We start from the raw sequence: 23,531 nt of genomic DNA on the forward strand, positions 1-23,531 counted from the left end.
TTGTCCCGGCAGTAGACAAAAGCCACAGGATTTATGGAAAGAGGAAGGAAGGCACAGAACTGGGGCAAGGTTCTGGTTTTGTTCTGTTATTTTGTTGTCATTGTTACTGTTTGTTTTTCTTTTTTTGAGACAGAGTCTCGCACTTGTCCCCCAGGCAGGAGTGCAATGGCGCACTCTTGGCTCACTGCAACCTCCACCTCCCAGCTTCAAGCGATTCTCCTGCCTCAGCCTCTCGAGTAGCTGGGACTACAGGCGCCTGCCACCACATCTGGCTAATTTTTGTATTTTTAGTAGAGATGGGGTTTCACCATGTTGGCCAGGCTGGTCTTGAACTCCTAACCTTAGGTGATCCGCCCGCCTCGGTCTCCAAAAGTGTTGAGATTACAGGTGTGAACCACTGCGCCCAGCCTTGTACTGTGTTTTTAAAGCAGGTTTGTTCATGCTTGTTACCTGCAAGAAAGGAAACTGGAAGGAGTTGAGGGAGGGAGAAAAGCGAATAGAGGGACACCCTGGAGTGGAAGCCTCCCTACTGCCCAGGCAGCTGCTCTGCAGCCCTCTCTGGTCCTGGCCTTCCCCACAGAGGGCCCTCCCCCAGCTCAGCCCTCTACGTCGGGCTGCAGTACCAGGCTGTTGGTACAGTCTCCCACACCTGGCTGTGGGCCAGCCTTGGGGACGTGAGGCATGCTGGGCCCCGTGTACCAAGGGCATTCACCTGACCACACCAGGTGGCTCCAGAGGTGTGCCTCTGCTTTTGTGTCAGTATCTTTCAATCCAGTCCCTTCCGAGAAAAAGAGAGCTTATCTCAGGAACGTATCTGTTGATCTCACCAGGAATTGCCCCACTGTGTCCCATCTGAGCTCTCAGGGGCCAGAACCTGCTGTCTCCAGTGTGTCCAGATGGCCACTCTGTGGCCACTGTCCCTCCAGCCACTTGCCCTCAGCAGTCAGCAGGACACAGTCTGGAGACTACACTGCCCATTTGCTCTTGCTCTTTCCTTGTGGCAACAAATTAGGTCCAAGAAAACAGGTGGAGCTGAAAGAGTGGGAATGTACGTGCCCCATGGGCTCTTCTCCAGAGGGCAGGGCCCAGGCCCCCTCCCTCTGTCTTGACGGCTCATGGCTGCATCTTCCTGTTACGGTGGGCATGCCTCACGGACTCAGGCTACCAGGTCAAGCAGGATTCTGTGCTGGGTGCATTCTGGACACAGTGCTCAGCACAGGGGCCCAGGGGGTGGCATGGCCCATGCCACAATCCTCCCTTGGCAGATGTAAGCAGGCAGTGTCTTTCTCACTAGGGGCTTGTCCTTTGACTAGAGAGGCACTGTTGCCTCCCTGTTCCCTGCTCCAATCCCAGACCTGACATGAGCCCAAGGACTGGGAGGTTTCTTTCTCGCCTCTCTGGCTGCCTCCCTAGAGCCTAGAGCCTGTCTTTGGATGAGTCTTTGCAGGGGCTGCTTCTCATCCCAGGTGCTGGACTTGGACTGCCTACCACTGACATCTGGGCACAGGGCCTGGCTTCCTGCTCTCGTGCTCTTGGAAATGAATGGGTGCCCTTCATTTGTTTTTCTTCCCACTAGAAATCTCCCTGCCTCCCATCCTCTGGGCTCTGCTGGCTGCCAGCTGCCAGGGTGAGACCCGTGTTCCAGTGCACCCTGGGGAGTGCCTCCAGGGGACACACTGAGTGCCGGAGCCGGGAGCAAGGAACGGTTCCCAGTATGTGGGGGCGGGGGTGGGGAGCGCGCAGTGCCGCCAGCCTTGCCTGAGGGTTCCTCTGTGGGATGGAGCTCCCTGGACCAGCCTTTCTGCCCTCCCACCTCCTCTCTGGCCCACTCGGTGTCCACCTGCCTTCAGCTCCAGGCTGCTGTGTGGGTCCCTTTCCCAGAAATGCAGTTCAGGCCATTGTTGCTGGGGTGGTGGTGTTGCTGGGGTGTTGATGTTTAACGTGCCTGAGCTCCCTTCATCACTAGGATGACCTTGAGCAAGTCACTTCCCTCTGAGCTCCCTGTTCCCAACCTGTGACACACAGGTGACAGGTGGTGTGCACTCAGAAACTCCTTCCCTAGGATGTGTGACATTCTTGTCCTGGGGCCTTTGCTAGCTGTGACACACCGGCGCCCGACCTCTCTGGCTGCCTCCCTAGAGCCAGTTGTGTCTTCAGATGAGTCTTTGGGGGCCTGCTTCTCATCCCAGGTGCTGGACTTGGACTGTCCACCACTGACACCTGGGCACAGGGCCTGGCTTTCTGCTCTTGTGCTCTTGGAAATGAAAGGGTGCCCTTCGTTTGTTTTTCTTCCCACTAGAAATCTCCCTGTCTCCCATCCTGTAGGCTCTGCTGGCCACCAGCTGCCCTGACCTGGGGCAGCTGAAGAACTGAGATAGACCTAAGTTCTGGGTGGGTGCTTGGAGGCCCCACGGGCGTGGCTGGTGAGATTGCCGCTTCAGGGCCAAAGTGGGTGCCGGGCTTCCTGAGGTTCAAGAGCAGATGAGAACTCTTGAGTGGCAATGAGGGCTGTGTGGTGGCCTTCCCTGCTTGGCAGCCTCTGCCCAGCCTGCAGCTGCCTTGCTCCTCAGAGAAGCGCTGAGCTTTAGGCCACAGAAAAGAGCTGACCATCTTCTAGAAGGGACAGCTGCTCAGGCACAGGCGCCTCTCTGGAAGAGGCAGTCAGGTAGAGGCAAGGGGAGGGGCCCTGACCTTCAAGCAGGAAGAGAGGTGAGCTTGTGAGACAGCTTTCTGGGGTGCAGGTAGAGAGTAGCAGCAAGTCAAGCATGGGTCAGAAAAGGCAGAGTTGGGCTGAGCATGGGCCCAGAGTCTTTGCTTCCCACTCCTCGGTGCCGTCTGTGGTTCTCTGTATGGAATTTTCTGGCCTTGGGATTTTGTTGACACCTGGATAAGTCTAGAACATGTGTTCCGGTGTCTGGGACATGCCCTTACTCCCCTTCAGCTAGGGCTCTGTGCACCCCAGCACCGTGAATGCACAGGACTTTGGTGGGAGAAATCTCTGTACTTGTTCAACTCAGCATTTAGCAAATGAAGTCACATCAGTCCCTGTTTCTGACCTTGCTAACCTTTGCGAGAATCACCGCGAGCCATTTTGCTCCATTAGGTAGAGTGATGAGGCCCGGCAGGCCGAGGCTGGGGCTCCTGCACTCTGTCCCTCCTCTCCCAGGCAGAGGTGTCTTGACCACAAAGCAGTGGGAATAGTCCATTCCATCGGTTGATGTTCCACTGTGCCAGTGGCTTTGGATAGGGACCTCTGACCCAGCTGTGCTGGAAGTGCCCTGTTGTGGTCACGCTCTGTGCCTTAGCCCCCCACCCCCTGGTCTCCCAGCACACGTGGTTCAGGAATGGCCTGCACCCAGCATCCCTTGCAGCACTGTCAGGCACAGCCCATGGAACAGGCAGGACAGAAAGAGCATTTCGCTCCAGGAGCTTGGTCCACGTGGCGCTGAAAGGGCAGTGCCACCCTGCCCTCTGCTGCCTGGTGGGGTGGTGAGGAGGGCAGCATTCTGTTTGTGGGCTCTGGGCCTGGTCCCCAATTTAAGGAGCTTAGAAAGCAGCTGTCCTATCCCAGTACTCACAGCACTGTGGTGGAGGTGCTTGGGGGGTGGTGTGAGCCGTGGCCCGAGACAGACATTCATGGCCAGAGTGCCCCAGGAGAAGCACTGAGTTGGTCTACAGAAATGGATGGTCCAGGGGCCTGGCTCTTAGGCAGACTTGTGAGGGGATGCTTGGCATGCAGGGGGTTGACTAGGGTGTGGGAAATGTAGCAGGGCCTTCAGGGTTCCCCCAGTGTGACAAGGCATCCCTCTTTGCTGAGAGTCCCTCTAGGGGAGGCCAGACGCCCAGGGCTGGCAGGCAGCTGTCCTCCCCATCAAAGCCGCCATCTGTGCTCCACCCCAGGAAGGTGTGGGTGTTTCACATATGCTTATCCCTGATGCCTGGGTGGTGTGGTTTCATCCCTAGAGTTTACGGATGAAGACAGTGGTGTCCCTGGTGCAGACACTGGGGTGATTGATCTTATTTGTGTCGTGGCCAGCAAGGCCTGGGGAGCAGAGCAACAGCCTTGCTCTGCATACACACAGGGCCTCAGAGGACTCAGGTGCACACCTGCATGGCAGAACCAGGCTCTGGGCCCAGGTGTCTGACACTGAGTAGCTCGCCTCTCCCAGGGGCGCTGGTGTGGGCCGATGCAAGTGCCACCATGGGTGTGTGTGTGGCTCCCTGGGCCACCTCACTCCAATTAAGCAGGTCCAGGTGGGACAGCCTGGGACCAGCCCTGCAGCAGCATGTGTTAACCACAACAGATGGCTGTAGCCACCAGGCTTGTCCTTGGTGCAGTCAGCCTGGGGGCTGCGGGGGCTTGTGGAAGCATGTGGGAAGACGGTCCCACTGGTCAGCAGAGCAGGGTCCTCACCGACCCACAGAGGAGCATGTCACAGGACAGGCAGGCGTGTCAGGGAAGGCCAGGCTAGTGCCAGCCAAGGGCATTGCCTCCCAGACTGCCCTTTTCCTCACACTCCCACGACACAGCCCTCAAAGCCTGTGTCCCTGTGGGTCCCTGGCCAAGGAGCAAGGGCTGCCCTGCCTGGGCCCCCCCTGCCAGCCCCTTGGTCACCTCATGCTGTGTGCCAGGCTGGGGGAGTGTGCCAGTGTGTATGTCCAGGTGGCATTTGGATGAAGACACAGGTGTGTGGTGAGGCTGTGCGGGAGGATGGGCGTATGCGTGCGGTGGGCAGGTGGTGTGGAGGCAGGCGGGCGGGCGTGTGGCAGCGCGCCGGCTGAGCCCCTCCACTTCCAGGTCAGCCAGAGCAGCCTCCCCATGCTGTCCTCGCCGTCACCGGGCCAGCAGGTGCAGACCCCGCAGTCGATGCCCCCTCCCCCCCAGCCGTCCCCGCAGCCCGGCCAGCCCAGCTCACAGCCCAACTCCAACGTCAGGTAGGCCTGGCCTGGGGTGCCCCTCCCCACCTGGCCCTCGAGGCTGGCCCTGCCTGGACCCCGGCTCACATGTTTCTCTCGCTTGGCTGCAGCTCTGGCCCTGCCCCGTCTCCCAGTAGCTTCCTGCCCAGCCCCTCACCGCAGCCCTCCCAGAGCCCAGTGACGGCGCGGACCCCACAGAACTTCAGTGTCCCCTCACCTGGACCTTTAAACACACCTGGTAAGTTGGGCCTGGGGTCCACGGCCCCGTCGTGTGACCTGTACTCGGCCTGGTGGGTTGAGGTGCTAAGGTCACCCCTCACCTTTATGAGGCCTCAGCTCATACTGGGTGTGCGAGCTCTGGGGCCCTCAGAGCTCAAGTTCCCCACCCGAGGGTCGAGGGCTGTGGCCTCACCCGCCTGTGTCCTGCAGTGAACCCCAGCTCTGTCATGAGCCCAGCTGGCTCCAGCCAGGCTGAGGAGCAGCAGTACCTGGACAAGCTGAAGCAGCTGTCGAAGTACATCGAGCCCCTGCGCCGCATGATCAACAAGATCGACAAGAACGAAGGTAGGCTGCAGCCAGGGCAGGGGCCTGCACCCTGGGGACACCGCCAGGCTTGTGTCTTAGTGTGTACCCTCTTCTGTCCCAGACAGAAAAAAGGACCTGAGTAAGATGAAGAGCCTTCTGGACATTCTGACAGACCCCTCGAAGCGGTGAGCTTTGCCCACAGCCCACGGAGGGTCCACAAGGGCACAGATAGCCCAGCCATGGATGGGCACTTGGTGATGATGTGGGTTTAACAAAGGCACCAGGCAGCTCTTTGGACCCTGGCCAGAGGCCTCCAAGGCTCCACTCTGGTGTGTGCTGGGGCTTCAAGCCCAGGCTTCATCTTGGCCCATGCCCAGCCTTTGCCCTATTCCTGGCTGCTGCTGTGGCCCTCATGCTGGGCCATCACAGCCAGACCTCATCCAGCCAGCAGCCAGGGGCCCAGCTTGCAGTGGCCTGACCATCAGCTGGCCCAGATGGGCCTGAGCCTGACCTGGAGTTCTGCCCCTGACTTGCTGGTGACCATGGGCAGGCGACTGCATCTCAGTTACCCCATTTGTAGCCCACGTGTGTTGTCATGAAAATGAAACAAGGTGGCGCTGGTGAGAAGCAGGTGGAAGGCAGGGCTGCTGGCCACAGGCTGCTGTGAGGATCAGAGCTCGGGCAGTACCTCCAAACTGCATGGGCATTGGCATATACCTCCCTTTCACCTCAACTCAGGCTATCCCCCAACCCCTGTCTAGAAGGGTCTCTCTGTTCTGCTTGTCTGGATAGAATGCCAGTCACTATTGGGTGGTCCTCCAGGTCTTCATGGGTTGATCCTTTGTTAGGGTTATAGGGATGAGCGGGGCAGGGACTGGCCTACATGACAATGAGGCATTCACAGCCTGATCAGGGGCCTGGCCACTGTCCCTTCTCTTGACCCATCACCTCACTCTGCCAACCAGGGACAAGCAGCTCCCGGGGTTGAGGGCTGCCTGCCTTCAACTCTGGGTCTGGGAACAGCTGGTCAACTGGTAGGAGCTCCTGCAGAGGTTTCTGATGGCCGAGGCCCAGTGGCAGTAGTTGGGATCCTGAGCCTGAGAACTGCCATGTCTTCCACTCTTTCAGACCAAGTCCTCTCTCTCTGCAGGTGTCCCCTGAAGACCTTGCAAAAGTGTGAGATCGCCCTGGAGAAACTCAAGAATGACATGGCGGTGGTGAGTGGGATGCCAGACACCCCTAGGGGAACCAGGGCTCTCCTGGGAGCGCCGCTGAGAGGGCCTTCAAGGTCAGGGCATCTGGGCGGGGGCCGGGCCTGACCTTGGACCCTGCCCACGAGGCTTCCTGGCCAGGTCTGCTGTGCTGGGTGGGAACATGGGAGAAGTCACCCTCTGTCTACGGCCCCCGTGGGTGCCTCCTTCACCCATTTCAGAGGAGGCAGGGACTGTAGGGAGGATAGGCTGTGGGGGTGGGGGATTATTCCCAGGATCAGCCAACATTGTCTGCACCAGGGTGGAGGCTGTGAGAGAGGCCTCGGGAATATGACTGTGAGTGACCACGGGCCTGGGGTGTGAAGGCCCCCTAAATGGGGAACCCTCGGGTCCCGGGCTGCTGACCGTGCCCATCCTGTCTCCAGCCCACTCCCCCACCGCCCCCGGTGCCACCGACCAAACAGCAGTACCTATGCCAGCCGCTCCTGGATGCCGTCCTGGCCAACATCCGCTCACCTGTCTTCAACCATTCCCTGTACCGCACATTCGTTCCAGCCATGACCGCCATTCACGGCCCACCCATCACGTATGTCCAGCTGGGCTGGGCTTTGCGGAGGGCGGCCAGCCCTGGGCCGCGTGTGCCAGGTGTGGTCACCATGCCGCCTCCCCAGGGCCCCAGTGGTGTGCACCCGGAAGCGCAGGCTTGAGGATGATGAGCGGCAGAGCATCCCCAGTGTGCTCCAGGGTGAGGTGGCCAGGCTGGACCCCAAGTTCCTGGTAAACCTGGACCCTTCTCACTGCAGCAACAATGGCACTGTCCACCTGATCTGCAAGCTGGGTGAGTGTCCAGAGGGCCAGGACTGGTGTGGGAAAGCAGGCCCTGACCGCAGCCCCAGGACTCTGCCATCCAAGCCAGATGGCACAGCGCCCAGAACCCACCCTGTGTTCACGCCCCGCCAGGCTGTCTGCTCTATCCTCACACACACCGGGCTCCAGACAGCCTGGCCATGCCTCAGTCCCCACTGCCAGAGCCCGCACACTCTCACCTCCCCAACACAGATGTGGCTTTGCTTGCCTGGGCCCTAAGGAGGTGGTAGGCAGGACCTCTGGGCACCCATCAATGCAGAGCACTCCAGGCTTCACGTTTGGAAATCTGAGAGTCAGAGAGACCTCCTCCAGGCTTTGCCACAAGCTTCACCAGAACCTCCCAGGGTGTGGAGTCCTGTTCCAGAGCAGGGCTGTGAGGCAGGGCAGGCCGGGGCTTGTCCAGGTCACAGATAGAGCCTTCTGTGTTGCAGATGACAAGGACCTCCCAAGTGTGCCACCACTGGAGCTCAGTGTCCCCGCTGACTATCCTGCCCAAAGCCCGCTGTGGATAGACCGGCAGTGGCAGTACGGTGGGTAGACCCAGAGGAGCTGTCTGGGGACCCAGGGCAAACAGGGGTCATTGTGGAAAACCAGGCTTCCACTGCAGCAGGGACAGCCTCTGTGCGCTCCTGCCCCTCCCCAGCTCAGGCCCCTCCCTCCCCTCTTCTGGCTCCTCCTGCACAGACAGGAGCGGGTTTTCCAGTGGTCGCCTGAGAGAAAAGGGTCTCTGCTCCCACTGTGTCCCTTCGCCTCTTCAACTTGTGTCACGTCAGCTGTCCAGGGTGGTTGTGTTCAGTGGGTGAGGGGTGAGTAAGCCCATGGCTCAGGGACAGTCCCTGCTCTTCCCAGAGGCCACTAGCTTCCCAGAGGCCACTACCTTGGCAGGGCTGCCGGGTTCCACTGGTAGCTTGGGCACACAGGGCCCAATCTGGGTGCTGTGGCTCCAGAGAGAACCACGGTGGCAGGGGGCAGTCTCCCTGAGCCCAGAGCTGGCACACAGCAGAGCTGGCACACAGTAGAGCCAGGCTGGGTCCCCAAGGTTGTTAGAGGCAGAGCCCAAGATCCTGTTCAGATTTGGTTCTCACTGACGAAGAGGCTCTGGGAGGAGAGCCCAAAGGCCGGGCAGCGTGCAGGACACATCACCTCCTGGTGCTTCGGCCCGCGCCTGGGGCTACCCCTTCCCAGAGCACTGCCGGGTGTGCCAGGAGCGAGCGCAGCGCCGGCCGCCTTAGGTTCACGCCCACTGCTCTGTTGCAGACGCCAACCCCTTTCTCCAGTCGGTGCACCGCTGCATGACCTCCAGGCTGCTGCAGCTCCCGGACAAGCACTCGGTCACCGCCTTGCTCAACACCTGGGCCCAGAGCGTCCACCAGGCCTGCCTCTCAGCCGCCTAGCCAAGACTGCAGGGATGGCCCGCAGCCTCATCGGGGCCAAGGACACACGCCTCCTGTCAGACACTTCTAGGTGTTGGCTTCCTTAGAGAGCCTGGGGTTAGGTTAGCTTTCCTGCTTTTATCTTCTGCCTTGGGGACCTGCCAAACGAAATCCCACAGCTGTACAGAACTGGGATAGGCGCAGTGGAGCGGGTTGTTGGGGGCCATTGGCCGACTTCTTAGAGAAGGCCCTCCATGTGACTTCCTCCCAGGAGCCAGATGCCATCCTCGGGCTGCTCTCACCGTGGCCTGTCCACAGTCCAGGTCCATCTCAGCAGCGTGAGGGTGCACTCAGGGTGTTGTTAGAGCGTCTCGTGTGTGCTAGACACACCCCTACTCGTTCCTATAGGAGAACACAGAGGACATAGGAAACCCTTAAAACACACATGGGATTCTCTGGTCACAGTTTTGGGTTCAGGCTACGCTGCTTTGGGTAGGTGGAGCACCCCCCGAGGAAGCCCGCAAGTCCAGGGCACAGGCTGCCTTTTGGAGGGAGGGCTGGCCCATAGGTGCTGCTGACTCCCCGCCACCAGCTGGGCCTCAGCCCTCACGGCATTCCTGCTGAGCACCGTGGGGCACCCAGGGAGCAGGGGCGTCGGGGATCCTGCTGCCGGCACCCCTGTGCCGCTGGCATGAGGGCCGTGTCCCCACTGTGAAGGATGAAGAGCAAGGCCCTCAGGACCCGTGTCCTCAGAGCACCACACACTGAGCCACCCAGAGACAGCGGGCCTGGCAGCGGGCCGGGCCATGCAGGGAGCGCCTCCCTATGTTGCCTGCCACTCTGGGCACCGGCCAGCACCCTCTGGTGAGAAGAGGTCCCCCCTTTTTATGTGCACTACCCCACCATCTGTGATTATAATAAATTTATTATTCCTGTGTTTGTCAGTTGTTCATCACTGTGTCCCCTTCTCCATGAATCTGGGCTGGCTGTCCTGTCAGGATGCTGTCGGCCTTGGGGCTGCCTGGGGCCTCTGCCTCCCTTCCAGGAGGGACTTGAGGTGCTGCAGCTGAAAGGCAGGGGCAGGGGTGTGGTGGGGCCTGCGGTGGCACCAGGCTGCCCAGGGCCACCCCCACCACCCAGGGCCTCACCTCTTGGGCCTGCAGAAGGTTGGTATTCCACAGCTGGTGGATGACCACTCACACTGCTGAAGTGTGGTGGGCTTTCGCAGGTGTGGGGACAGGATCATCGGGGAGTGTGCCATCATCTGCCTGTCCCTGTGCTGGCTGCCCACCCAACAGAAAGCCCTGGCGTTAGAGGCCTCTGCTTCCCTGTCTCTGAAAGTCATTACAGGAGCCAGAAATGACCTGCCCAGGTGGGTCTGAGCATCCAGGCAGCATACTTCCCCAGGCAGTGCCCAGGCCAGTGTGGGGAACAGGGCCTGGCTCCCTTCTCCCACTGACCAGAGTGCTCTGGGTGCCAGATGGGGGTCTCGGACTGGGGTCTGTCCCTTCCTCCCCTCCCTGAGGGTCAGATGTGCTTCAGTGGGTGACCAGCTAGCTGCCAGGCTGCCCTTAGTCAGGACCCTATACCCAGTGGGGCTTCTTGCTTCAGGGCTGGTCTCAGGGGACGTGCAGAGATGCAGGAGCCTGTCCTGCTGGTTGCACCGCTCAAAATGTGCACTCTGCAATGTCTCAGGGCAGCCCGGCAACTCGGGGAGTACCAGAGCCTGGTCCTGCTGTCCTAGTCCCCTCCAAAGGCAGGCTGTGGCCAGGGGCAGCAGGCGCTGACCAGCTCCATTCTAATCAGGCCCAGGAACACAACTCACTTTTCTTGGTAAAAAGATTACTTTGTTTTCTTTTCTCTGAGAAAGTGGTTTAGGGGCTGTTGCTGCCCCCTCTTGTGGGCTCAGGTCAGCACAGGTAATCTGCAGGACTCCAGGGGAGGGGAGGAAGACAGCGCCCACCCAATGGACAGAGTGTGGACAGAGCGTGGCCATTGTCTGCTTTCATGAGCCCTGGAGACAGGATCCTAGAGCAAGGGACACAGCAGTTTGCTGACTGCAGTGTGGGAGCCTAGTAAATGTGGTCCTGGGGCCCTTAGGGTGCAGGCAAACCTTACTTGGACTGCCCTTGCACCCCAGGAACTTTGTCCAGCTTGCTGTTGTGAAGCAGTGGCTCCTCTTCAAGGTCTGCCTTCTGGGGTACGTCAGCTTTAGAGTCTTGTTTCTTGAAGGAACCGGCTGGGGCCTGTCCTTTCCTTGAGAGTTGGCTGCAGGTCAGACCCGACAGGGCCAGTCACTGCAGGCACCAACAGCTGCTGCCCAAGTCTTTCAGGATCAGCTGTGTGTGCCCAAGAAGCCCCTGCCTCAGTTGCCTCCTCTGTAAAGGGAAGCCTGCCTTGGAGGGTTCTAGGAGGAATAAATGAGGTTCTGAGGGTGAAGCCCATGGGTGGTGCCTGTGAACATTCTAGAACAGTCAATATAGTGGAAGCTGGCTGTTTTGGGTAAAATAAAACTGCATGCGAGGCCTGGGACTAAGCCTGCATGGGTTTCCTTTGCAAGGACAAGGCCCATCGCACGCCTGGGCTCATCACAGGAACAATAGGGGCCAGGGTTGGGGCCAAGGAAGATGCCTGGTCTCGAGTGGAGGCAGAGTCGGGAGAAGAGGCTCTCCACTCCCTGCTCACTCCGCAGAAGATGCCATGAGCCCAGGGCTCCGTGGGCAGTGCCATCCCTCCTGTATCCTGTCTGCTTGTGGAGGGGGACGTGGGCCAAGCAGGGCCTCTGCCAGGCAGCCAGTGTACGTCCTTCCCCCTAGAAGGCCACCCAAGGAGGCCCCTTCTGACTGCTTGCTGTGCTGGCTTGGGGTGCCTGCCATGAGGCCTTGCTGCCCTGCGTTGACAGCCCCTGTGACTGGCCCCCAGTCCTGCCCACCCCACCGTAGGCCCCTCCTGGTGGTTTCAGCTTACAGGGCTCCCTTCAGCTGCCTGTTCACCCCCAAATCCTTGAGGTTGGCCCAGCAGAGGACTTTCAGCTCCCTGGTCAGCACCTCTAGTGACCACCCAGGCTGGGGTCCCTGTGGGGCACTTGCCCCTGTGAGCACATGGAGGACACCAGCCTGCTCACCTGACACCATTTAATTCGAGGTGGAGTTGACAGGCTGGAAGTTGCCACCCGCACACCTGCCTGAGGGAGGAGCCCTCCGTCCGCCTGCAGGCCTGTGTCCTCCCTGCTCTACCCACACTCCACTGAGGCAGCCCCAGACCCACCGCGCGCCCAAGGGAGCAGAGGCCCCGGAAAGGTTGTTTCCTGAGGGGCCATCCAGAAAGCGGGAGGGCTTGGGACCCATGGAGCAGCAGGTCTGGAGGGAGAGCATGGCCTCTTCCCGTGTCCTGTCAGGGTCCCCAGCACTGCAGGGCCACACTTTGCCCAGAACAGCTCACTGGAGTTGCCACAGCAGCTAGGGAAGGGCCTTCACTCAATCCCATTCTCTGTGTCTCCCTAGAAGGGAGAGCCCTGGACAATGCCCCAGCTGGGATGTTCCCAGGCTGGCCCCATTCACCAGTCAGATGTCCTCCTGATGTCAGCCCCGGCCCCAAAGGTAATAGAGTGAGCTCAAGAACTCAACCAGAATCCTGGGCTGGGTGGGGGCCACCATTGGGATGGGGAAGTGCCTTGGACAAGTGGCAGGGAAGCAGGACTCTGGTTACTCCCCCCACCCCCATCCCCGCAGTTGTTGCTGAGATGGCAGGAAGGAATCCCTGGATGGGGTGTGCCCGGAGCCCCTCTCCCAGCGTATCAGGACTAAGAGCCACAAGGCTGGAGATCCTAGGCCCAGCCACAGCAGCAATCTGAGGCAAAGACCCAGCAGGGCAGGGGCTGTCCCAGAGTCCCCTCCCATTTCAGGAGCTCTGCTCGGAGGAGGGAAGGTCTGGGAAGCACCCTGTGCCCACCATCACCACTGCACCGACCACAGCCCTTGGGCTTCCTGAGAGCAGCACGTGCTGTGCTTGGCTGTATAACATCGTCCAGCCATGGCTAGGGGCAGCAGCATCTGTCCAGGTCCCTCAGAACCTGTCCTCACTGGGTTGGCATACAGAGGCCAGTGCAGCCAGGTGGGCAAGTACAGTCTGGAGGGGCTCCCCGGGGTGGCAGGAGCTTCCCATCAGGCACGAAAGGGCCCAAGTCTCACCTTTCTTCTGTGACTCATTCATTATGAGCTTGTAATGGGGATCTGAAATCAAGCGCATGCTCTTCTCATCACTTGTGAAGCCACAGCCATTCTGAGAGAAGCAGCTTGGGCTGTCCACTACCCCCTGCTGAACCCCGAGAGTCCTGGCTCACCACTGGCTGACTGGGCCCTGCCCCACAGGTCCCGCTTTCCACCACACCTTTGCTGTGGGCATGTGAGGGCAGGAATGACCCTGCCTGTTCCCTAGGCAGAGCCCACCCAGCACATCAGCCTCATCCTCCCATCTGATATGACTACAGGACGCCCACCGTGCCAGGCAGGACCTGGGCCCCAGGGCTACAGGGGTGAACTCCGGGAGCCCCTGGCCATGGATGAGCAAATGCGGTCAGTGTCATGATCCTGTGGGCATCAGGGACTGGGGAGAGGCTCAAGAAGACATGGGGAAGGGGGGTCCTGACATAACAGATGCCTGGTGATGGAATACTTAGCACCTAGGTAAGGCAGCACCAGGGAGCGGGGAAGGAGATGAGGCTGCAGGCACTGGTGCCCTCGCTGCAGCCTCTGCTGAAGCAGGGAGGGAGGAGCGGAGCCACATCCTGGCGGGCCCTCTTTCTGCTCTGGTGGGCAGTGGGGGTGAGGAGCTGCTAAGGGTGCAGTTAGGAAGGCCCAGCCCGAGGACAGTGTGGGCACAGGCGAAGCCGGGGGCATGCCTGCTCCTGATCCGGCGTGTTTAGTTGGAGAAAATTCACTCAGTTGTGCACCGGCACTGGGCATGTTTTCCTTCTACAAAGTTTTTAACAGATGTGTACCTGACCCTGCCTGGAGAGGGGAGGGCTGGCAGGGTCAGCGTTTGAAATGATGCTGCCCCCGGCGGGACAGGCAGACAAGGAGGGCACCGCCCCGGGCCTAGGGGGGTCTCTGTCCTGGGGCAGGGGAAGAGCTCAGCATGGCAGGACCTAGCGTGGGCTTGCTGCCCTGTGTCCTCCCTGAGCCCAGGCGGGTGCTGGAGTTCATGTGCTGTGTTTCTGCTCTGCGGGCCGCCGCCGTGTTCAGGCGCTTGGGGAGGCAGGGCAGGCCTAGGGCCCTGTGGCTGGGCTCACCCTTGTTCTCCCACTTCAGGTGCTCGATCTTCTAGTGGAGCTTGGCCAGCAACTCCAAGTACTGCTGCTGTAGGAACTGCAGGCCCAGGTCCAAGTCCAGGATCTGTCTCTGCTGGTCGATCTGGACACCCACAGACCGGCGGCACTGCGGGGGGTGCGACGTAACCTGAGATCCCGGGGACCAGCTGGGAGGCTAGCTCGCATGGCTCATGTCGCCACCCCCAACTACACAGCCGCTGCCACTGCACCCTGGCTCAGTGGCCATGCTGCCCGTCACAATGGAAAGGGGCGTGTCTGAGGAGCAGGGTGGGCAGCTGGGGCGGGGCCTGTGGCTGGCTCTTCCTGGGTGAGTACAGTCTGATTTAAGAGGCACCCAGGGCTGGGCACGGTGGCTCATGCCTATAATCCCAGCACTTTGGGAGGCCCAGGTGGGCGGATTACTTGAGGTCAGGAGTTTGAGACCAGCCTGGCTAACATGGTGAAACCCCTTCTCTACTAAAAATACAAAAATTAGCTGAACGTGGTGGCACGTGCCTGTAGTCCAAGCTACTTGGGAGGCTGAGGCCGGAGAATGGCTTGAACCCGGGAGGCGGAGGTTGCAGTGAGCAGAGATCACGCCATTGCACTCCAGCCTGGGTGACAGAGGGAGACTCTGTCTCAAAAAAGAAAAAATAAAATAATAAAATGCATTCAGGCATTCTCTACAGCCTGGGCAACATAGTGAGACCCTGTCTCTATAAAAAGTAAAAGAAAAAAATTAGCCGGGCTTGGTGGTGTGCTCCTGTAGTCCCAGCTACTTGGGAGGCTGAGGCAGGAGGACTGCTGGAATCCCGGAGGTCGAGGCCTCAGTGAGCTATGATGGCACCACTGAACTCCAGGCTAGGTGACACAGCGAGATGCTGCCTAAAAGAAAAAAAAAAAAAAAAGAAATATGTCTTTCTTTACAAGGCCTGCCCTAAAAAAAAAAAAAAAAAAAAATTTTCGCCAGAGCCAGGCCAACTGTGATTTTACCAGATGCCAACATACCCAACCCGAGGGAGGAAGGGAACATACCCAATCCCAGCTTGTTCTAGCTCCTCTTCCCCACATCTTCCTGCCACATCAATAGGGCTCCTTTATAATAACAGGGGATACAAGTGAAAGAACAGCCCATCTCAGAACTTATTTGAGAAATGTCTAGGAAACCCTAAAGACAACAGGGAGACAAAAACTAAGACACCAGAGGAAGTTTATGCCTCTGACACTTACAGTTAGAACAAACAGCACACATGGCCCAACCCCTAACCAGAGCAAAATAAAACCTCACACAGGCCGGGCGCGGTGGCTCACCCCTGTAATCCCAGCACTTTGGGAGGCCGAGGCGGGTGGATCACGAGGTCAGGAGTTCAAGACCACCCTGGCCAAGATGGTGAAACCCCATCTACTAAAAATACAAAAATTAGTGGGCGTGGTGGCAGGCACCTGTAATCCCAGCTACTTGGGAGGGTGAGGCAGAGAATTGCTTGAAGCCAGGAGGTAGAGCTTGCAGTGAGCGGAGACTGCGGCACCGCACTCCAGCCCGGGTGACAAAGTGAGACTCTGTCTCAAAAAACAAAAACAAACAAACAAACAAAAACTTCACACAGAAAGCCCATTTATCACGTACCCCGTACAGCATGTCCAGCTCGCCACAAAAAATTTCAAGGCATAATAAAAACCAAAAAATGCAGTTTGAAGAGACAGCAAGCATCAGAGCCAGACTCAAATATGGCAGAGATGTTGGAATTATCAGACCAAGAAATGGAATACAACTATGATTAATATGCTAAGGGCTCTAATGGAAAAGTGGACAACATGAGATTACAGACAGAAAATGGAAACAGGGATAGACACTCTGAGAAAGAATCTAAAGAATATGTGAAGGCCGGGCACAGTGGCTTATGCCTGTAATCCCAGCACTTTGGGAGGCTGAGGCAGTGGATCACTTGAAGTCAGGAGTTCGAAGACCAGCCCAGTTCGAGACCAGATGGCAAAACCCCATCTCTACCAAAAAATACAAAAATTAGCCAGGTGTGGTGGCATGAACCTGTAATTCCAGCTATTCAGGAGGCTGAGGTGGGAGGACTGCTTGGACCCAGGAGGTAGAGGTTGCAGTGAGCTGAGATTGTGCCACTGCCCTCAAATCTGGGTGACAGAGTGAGACACCACCAAAAAAAAAGAAAAGAAAAGAAAGGAAACAAGGAAAGGAAAGAAAGGAAAGAAAGAAAGAAAGAAAAGAAAGAAAGAAAGAGAAAGAGAAAATAAAGAAAGAAAAAGAAAGAAAGAAAGAAGGAGAATATGTGAGAAGTCAGCCAGGTAGTGACTCATGACTGTAATCCCAACACTTTGGGAGGCCGAGGTGGGTGGATCACTTGAGGTCAGCAGTTCAAGACCAGCCTGGGCAACATGGTGATAACCCATCTCTACTAAAAATACAAAAATTAGCTAGATGTGGTGTCATGCACCTGTAATCCCAGCTACTCAGGAGGCTGAGGCAGGAGAATTGCTTGAACCTGGGAGGTGGAGGTTGCAGTAAGCTGAGATTATGCCACTGCACTCCAGCCTGGGCAGTAAGACTCCGTCTCAAAAAACAAAAAGAAAATATAAGAAGTCAAAAACACAACAGAATGAAAGATCAGGGCTGGCAGCAGTGGCTCATGCCTGTAATCCCAGCACTTTGGGAGGCCAAGTTGGGTGGATCACCTGAGGTTAGGAGTTGGAGACCAGCCTGGCCAACATGGAGAAACCCCGTCTCTACTCAAAATACAAAAATTAGCTGGGTGTGGTGGCGCATGCCTGTAATCCCAACTACACAGAAGGATGAGGCAGGAGAATTGCTTGAACCTGGGAGGTGGAGGATGTAGTGAGCCGAGATCATGCCACTGCACTCCAGCCTGGGTGACAGAAGGAGACTCTGTCTCAAAAAAGAAAGAAAGAAAGAAAGGTCATGTGCATGGCTCATGCCTGTAATCCCAGCACTTTGAGAGGCCAAAGTAGAAGGATCATTTGAGCCCAAGAGTTGGAGACCAGCCTGGGCAATATAGCCAGACCCTGTCTCTACAAAAAATTTTAAAAATTGCCAGCATGGTGGTGCACATCTGCAGTCCCTGCTACTCAGGAGGCCGAGGCTGCAGTGAGCTGTGATTGTACTACTGCACTCTGGCCTGGGTAACAGAGAGAGACCCTGTCTCAAAAATGGGGTAAAATGGTATAGGAAATTTGGATCTAAAAAAAAAAAAAAAGGAAGTGCATTAGATAAGAAATAAATGAAGATAAAATAGAATCATTTTTTTGGTGGGGGTGGGGAACGGAGTTTCACTCTTGTTGCCCAGGCTGGAGTGCAATGGCGCAATCTTGGCTCACCACAACATCCGCCTACTGGGTTCAGGCGATTCTCCTGCCTCAGCCTCCTGAGTAGCTGGGATTACAGGCATGTGCCACCACGTCCAGCTAATTTTGTATTTTTATTAGAGTCGGGGTTACTCCATGTTGGTCAGGCTGGTCTTGAACTCCTAACCTCAGGCGATCTGCCTGCCTCGGCCTCCCAAAGTGCTGGAATTACAGGCATGAGCCACTGCACCTGGCCAGAATCTTGTATTGTTCTTATTTTTAGTTTAACAGATGGCAGGTTATTCAAAATAATTATATCAACATGTATTCAGTAATTATAGCTTATGGATAGCTGGAATGAATGGCAGCAATGTTATAAGGGATGGGAAGGAGGATATCCTGAGTGGAAAGAAAGTCACCCAGGCTGGAGTGAAGTGGCACAATTATAGCTCACTTGCAGCCTGGAACTCCTGGGCTCAAGCCATCCTTCTGCCTCAGCCTCCCTGGTAACTGGGATTACAGACACACACCACCATGCCTGGCTAATTTTAAAATTTTTTGTCTTGCTGTGTTGCCCAGGCTGGTCTCAAACTCCTGGGCTCAAGATATCCTCCTGCCTTAGCCTCCCAAAGTGTTGAGATTATAGGCGTGAGCCACTGTGCCTGGTTTATGGTTGCTTTTGAATGTCCTAGTCCTACATAAGTGGCTTCCAAGAAGGGAAAAAGAAAAATGCAGGCAGGAAAAGGTGCTGATCCATAAAAACCTCTGGAAGGTATGTCTCTTGGGAGGGGGTGAGTGTTGAGGAGGGATGTTGCAAACATGGTAGTGGAGATGACAAGAGTGGCTGCCTGCCTCTTCGTCTGCACTTCCACAATCTGAAGCAGCCATCATCAGTCGGAACACAGATCCCCAGTATTTGGAGGATGGGGCTCTTATTGCCTGCTGTGGCTCCTGCAAGCTATAGGGAAGCTACCCCAGAAGTATAGGCATGGCTGCTTGCACCACCAATTTAAATGCTAATTACTTCTGAAAACACCCTCACACACATGCCCAGAAATAATGTGTAACCAGATATGTGTGCATCCAGTAGCCCAGACAAGTTGACATATAGAATTAACCATCACAAGTCCACCCCTTGTCAACCTGGTACCTACACACATCTCCTTAAACCATACTTAACCTCCAAATAAACACAATAACAAAGTCAGTGTTAGCAGTGGAAGGTGTCTGAGTTAGTGGCACCGAATCTGTATGGGTCTGCAGCAACCTCAATTCTTGCCTCCTCAGAAAAAAGAATTCAACTGGCCGGGCATGGTGGTTCACGCCTGTAATCCCAGCACTTTGGGAGGCCAAGGCGGGCAGACCACGAGGTCAGGAGATCGAGACCATCCTGGCTAACACGGTGAAACCTCGTCTTTACTAAAAATACAAAAAAAATTAGCCGGGCATGGTGGTGGGTGCCTGTTGTCCCAGCTACATGAGAGACTGAGGCAGAAGAATGGCAGGAACCCAGGAGGCGGAGCTTGCAGTGAGCCGAGATCGCGCCACTGCACTCCAGCCTGGGCGACAGAGCAAGACTCCGTCTCAAAAAAAAAAAAGAATTCAACTGAGGGGCATAAGGCAGAAAAAGAGACTGAGGCAAGTTTTGGAGAAAGAGTGAAAGTTTATTTTAAAAAGCTTTACAACAGGAAAGAAAGTATTCTTGGAAGAGACCTAAACAGGCACATAAAGGTCAAGTGCGGTGTTTAACCTTGATTCTAGGACTTTATAGACTGACCCCTTTCCCAAGATTCTTCCCCTAGGGTGGGCTGCCTACATGCACAGTGTCCTCCTTACCCTTGGGAGATGAGCACACGCAGTGTGTTTAGGAAACTGTACGCATGCCCATCTGAAGATTTCTTCCGTCCCAGAAGGTCATACTCTGCCATTGTCTCTTAATGCACATGGCCGGGGAAATTGCTTCTCCCTGGTGCCTGCATTCAATTAACACTTTAATGAAACAGGTGTGACCCATCAGGAACTGGCCTCTCCCTGGTGCCAGCTGCCAATTTATCACTTTCATTTTTTATTTATTTTTTAGAAGGAGTCTCACTCTGTCACCCAGACTGGAGAGCAGTGGCATGATCTCGGCTCACTGTAACCTCTGCCTCCCAGGTTCAAGTGATTCTCCTGCCTCAGCCTCCCGAGTGGCTGGGATTAGAGGCATGCACCAACATGCCTGGCTAATTTTTGTATTTTTAGTAGAGATGGGCTTTCACCATGTTGGCCAGGCTGGTCTCGAACCCCTGATGTCAAGTGACCCACCCATCTTGACCTCACAAAGTGCTAGGATTACAGGCATGAGACACCATGCCCAGCCCTGGCTTTTTTTTTTTTTTTTTTTGAGACGGAGTCTCGCTCTGTGGCCCAGGCTGGAGTGCAGTGGCATGATCTCGCCTCGCTGCAAGCTCCGCCTCCTGGGTTCACGCCATTCTCCTGCCTCAGCCTCCAGAGCAGCTGGGACCACAGGCACCCACCACCACACCCAGCTAATTTTTTGTATTTTTAGTAGAGACGGGATTTCACTGTGTTAGCCAGGATGGTCTCGATCTGACCTCATGATCCGCCCGCCTTGGCCTCCCAAAGTGCTGGGATTACAGGCGTGAGCCACTGCACCCAGCTGCTAATTTTTTATTTTTTATTGTTTGTAGAGAGGGGGTCTCCCTATGTTGCCTAGGCTGTTTTGTTTTTTTTTTAAACGGAGACAGGGTCTTGCTATGTTGCCCAGGCTGGTCTTGAACTCCTGGGCTCAAGCAGTCCTCCCATCTTGGTTTTCCAAAGTGCTAGGATTACAGGCATGAACCACCAGGCCTGGTCTCCACTGTGAATCTTTTTTTTTTTTTTTGAGACTGAGTTTCACTCTTGTTGCCCAGGCTGGAGTGCAGTGGCACCATCTCGGCTCACCACAACCTCCGCCTCCTCGGTTCAAGCAATTCTGCTGCCTCAGCCTCCTGAGTAGCTCAGATTACAGGCATGCACCACTACGCCCGGCTAATTTTTTGTATTTTTAATAGATACAGGGTTTCACCATGCTAACCAGGATAGTCTTGATCTCCTGACCTCATGATCCACCTGCCTCAGCCTCCCAAAGTGCTGGGATTACAGATGTGAGCCACCGCACCCGGCCGCTAATGTTTTATTTTTTATTGTTTGTAGAGACAGGGTCTCCCCATGTTGCCTAGGCTGTTTTTTGTTTTGTTTTGTTTTGTTTTGTTTAACAGAGACAGGATCTTGCTATGTTGCCCAGGCTGGTCTTGAACTCCTGGGTTCAAGCAGTCCTCCCATCTTGGTCTCCCAAAATGCTAGGATAGGCGTGAACCGCCAGGCCCGGTCTCCGTTGTGAATCTTTTTTTTTTTTCTTTTTTTTTTTGAGACTGTGTTTCGCTCTTGTTGCCCAGGCGGGAGTACAGTGGTGCGATCTCGGCTCACCGCAACCTCCGTCCGCCTCCTGGGTTCAAGCGATTCTCCTGCCTCAGCCTTCCTGAGTAGCTGGGATTACAGGCATGCGCCACCATGCCTGGCTAATTTTGTATTTTTAGTAGAGATGGGGTTTCCCCATGTTGGTCAAGCTGATCACGAACTCCCGACCTCAGATGATCCACCCGCCTCGGCCTCCCAAAGTGCTGGGATTACAGGCATGAGCTACCGCGCCCGGTTTACCATTTTGAATCTTAAGAGGACAAAGTCTGGTTCTCTAGAAGGCCCGAGTAGCTTTTCCCCTGAGCATCTTGAGAAAAAAGTGCTCTGAGCACTCCTTGGGAAGTCCGAGACAGCACATGCAGCCAGGTGCTCCCTGGCTGCTCTCCCAGAGGTCAGCACAGCTGGAGGCAGCTGGAGGGAGGAGGCTGCAGAGGCGCTGAAGCCAGGAAGACCCAACAGTGGAGAGACAAGTTGCCTGGTGACTGACCCTCGGCTTGACCCTGTGCTCCCCTGGGCTGAGCTGGGTGTCAAAAGGCCTCCACCCTCCAAAGTGCCAGCCTCCTGCTGCGGCTGGAAAGCATTTGCTCCTCCTCCTCTTCTCACTTCTTTGCATTCTTCTGATCTCTTAAGGGCCTACAAAGATTCACATGGATATTAAAGTCAATGGTGATTTTCATAGCTGGAATACTCGTTGGGAGAAAGTAGGAATTCTTTTTTTTTTTTCTCCCAAGCTCAAGCGATCCTCCCACCTCAGCCTTCTGAGTAGCTGGGACCACAGGTGTGAGCCTCCATGATGGCCTGGCTAATTTTTTGTATTTTTAGTAGAGATGGGGTTTCACCATGTTGCCCAGGCTGGTCTCAAAGTCCTGAGCTCAGGCGATCCACCCGCCTCGGCTTCCCAAAGTGCTGGGATTACAGGCGTGAGCCACTGTGCCTGGCCAAAAGTAGAAATTCTTGATTGGGAAATAATTTTATATATTTCGGCCCCTTCTCACTTGGGAAAATTCTGCTAAGAATTCTGGTTTTGAGAGTCAAGGGAAGCTAGCTTAATTTTTAAAGTGAAGGCTACATAAGAGTCCTCTCTCCAGTGTGGTGGCTCACACCTATAAACCCAGCGCTTCGGGCAAATCACTTGAGCCCAGGAGTTCAAGACCAGCCTGGCAATGTAGTGAGACCCCTATCTCTACAAAAAAATTTAAAAATTAGCAGGGTGTGGTGGTGCGTGCCTGTAGTCCTGGCTACCTGGGTGGGATGCTGATGTGGGAGGATTGCTTGAGCCCAGGATTTGGAGGTTGCAGCGAGCCATGATGGTGCATTGCACTCCAGCCTGGGCAACATGGCAAGACCTCGTCTCAAAAAAATACAAAGAGTCCTCTCTCATTTATGTTGGAAATGTCAGAGTTATTGGCCATTTAGGGGATCTAACTTGCTCTTTGATGTCCAAGAGGAAAGGTATAGAGTTCTCCTGATTACACAGGGCCTCTGCTTGTCGGTCTCCTGCATGAGGCGATCAGAATCTGAGTCACCTGGGATCATGTGGGTGCTGGTACATCCTAGAGATAGGATGTGTTGGTCATGGAAGAGAGTGGGCCACAAATGGGTTCCAGGGGAATAGCGTTGCCTGGTGCAAGGAGGGGGATGTGGAGGTGCAGGGGGCAGGGGTGGTGTCTGGAGAGCCTGAAGCTGTGCTGCCAGAGGCTCCAGGCCATGAGGTCTGAGAAGCATCTGGATTTGGCCTGTTCACAGCAGGGGAGTGTGGTCCAGTGGCAAAAAGTTGAGGGCATCCTAGGAGTTGAGGAGGTGGTGGCGGTTAGAGTAAACCACTCTGGAGGCGTCCGGGGTGGAGAGACGAGAATGTGCAAGAACTCCTGCCTCTAGCCTGGCCTCCTCAGGACCCCGGCCACCAGCCTCCCTCCTAGAAGTCCCCAGGGCTTCCTCCTCCTTGTGCCCCAGAACTGGTTCCTGGGTTGCTCCAACCCCAGGCCTTCCCTGGAAGTCCCCCCCAGTGCCTCCTGGCTGGGAACCCCCAACTGCATTTTGCTTCTGCTCTCGTGCCAGTAGTCCGCTTTTCTCTCCAGTGTCCAGGCCCCGACCACCAAGACCCTGCCTCCTCACTTGGCTTTGCTGTTCTTAGTTCTCTACTCAGTAGGTTGTGTCTGCCTCCATTCCTGGCCAGACGCTGCCCTGGGGCTGAGTGCACAGTCCCCAGCCACTCCCGAGATCCTCAGAGCTTCTGGAAGCCACAGACATGGTGGCATATGTTTCAGGTCGTCAGCTTGTTTTTTTTTTGGAGACAGAGTCTCGCTCTGTCGCCCAGGCTGGAGTGCGGTGACGTGATCATTCACTGCAGCCTTGACCTTCTGAGCCCGGGTGATCCTCCCACCTCAGCCTGTTAAGTAGCTGAGACCACATGTGTGAGCCACCACACCTAGCTTTTTGAATCTTTTTTTTTTTTTTTTTTTGAGACGCAGTCTCACTCTGTCGCCCAGGCTGGAGTGCAGTGGCACAATCTTGGCTTACTGCAACCTCCAGCTCCCAGGT

The 23,531-nt window shown here is 56.0% G+C and overlaps 1 protein-coding gene, 1 long non-coding RNA gene and 1 pseudogene across 35 annotated transcripts in view; 1 reads left to right on the top strand and 2 right to left on the bottom strand.

Annotated features, from left to right (window-relative positions):
- The window catches only part of MED15 (mediator complex subunit 15), a 92,977-nt gene extending 83,145 nt beyond the window's left edge, over positions 1 to 9,832 (top strand). For 33 of the 34 annotated variants that reach the window (XM_054675386.1, XM_063807549.1, XM_054675385.2 and 30 more), the window contains 9 exons: positions 4,799 to 4,935; positions 5,028 to 5,155; positions 5,347 to 5,481; positions 5,564 to 5,627; positions 6,593 to 6,659; positions 7,079 to 7,239; positions 7,325 to 7,491; positions 7,952 to 8,050; positions 8,778 to 9,832. In XM_054675386.1, coding sequence (XP_054531361.1) covers positions 4,799 to 4,935; positions 5,028 to 5,155; positions 5,347 to 5,481; positions 5,564 to 5,627; positions 6,593 to 6,659; positions 7,079 to 7,239; positions 7,325 to 7,491; positions 7,952 to 8,050; positions 8,778 to 8,914 — 1,095 coding nt within the window. In that variant the 3' untranslated portion in view covers positions 8,915 to 9,832. 34 annotated transcript variants of the gene reach the window in all.
- On the bottom strand, positions 9,801 to 15,082 carry LOC100614534 (uncharacterized). The gene is made up of 4 exons (XR_010156001.1): positions 13,084 to 15,082; positions 11,012 to 11,161; positions 10,042 to 10,176; positions 9,801 to 9,959 (listed from the first exon to the last, which is right to left on the bottom strand). It is a non-coding gene; the product is annotated as an uncharacterized LOC100614534 (long non-coding RNA).
- On the bottom strand, positions 11,857 to 12,927 carry LOC104003680 (uncharacterized; annotated as a pseudogene).
- Positions 15,083 to 23,531: the final 8,449 nt, after the last annotated feature.

This window comes from Pan troglodytes, chromosome 23 (assembly GCF_028858775.2).
Source record: "Pan troglodytes isolate AG18354 chromosome 23, NHGRI_mPanTro3-v2.0_pri, whole genome shotgun sequence".
Classification (NCBI taxonomy): Eukaryota; Metazoa; Chordata; class Mammalia; order Primates; family Hominidae; genus Pan; species Pan troglodytes.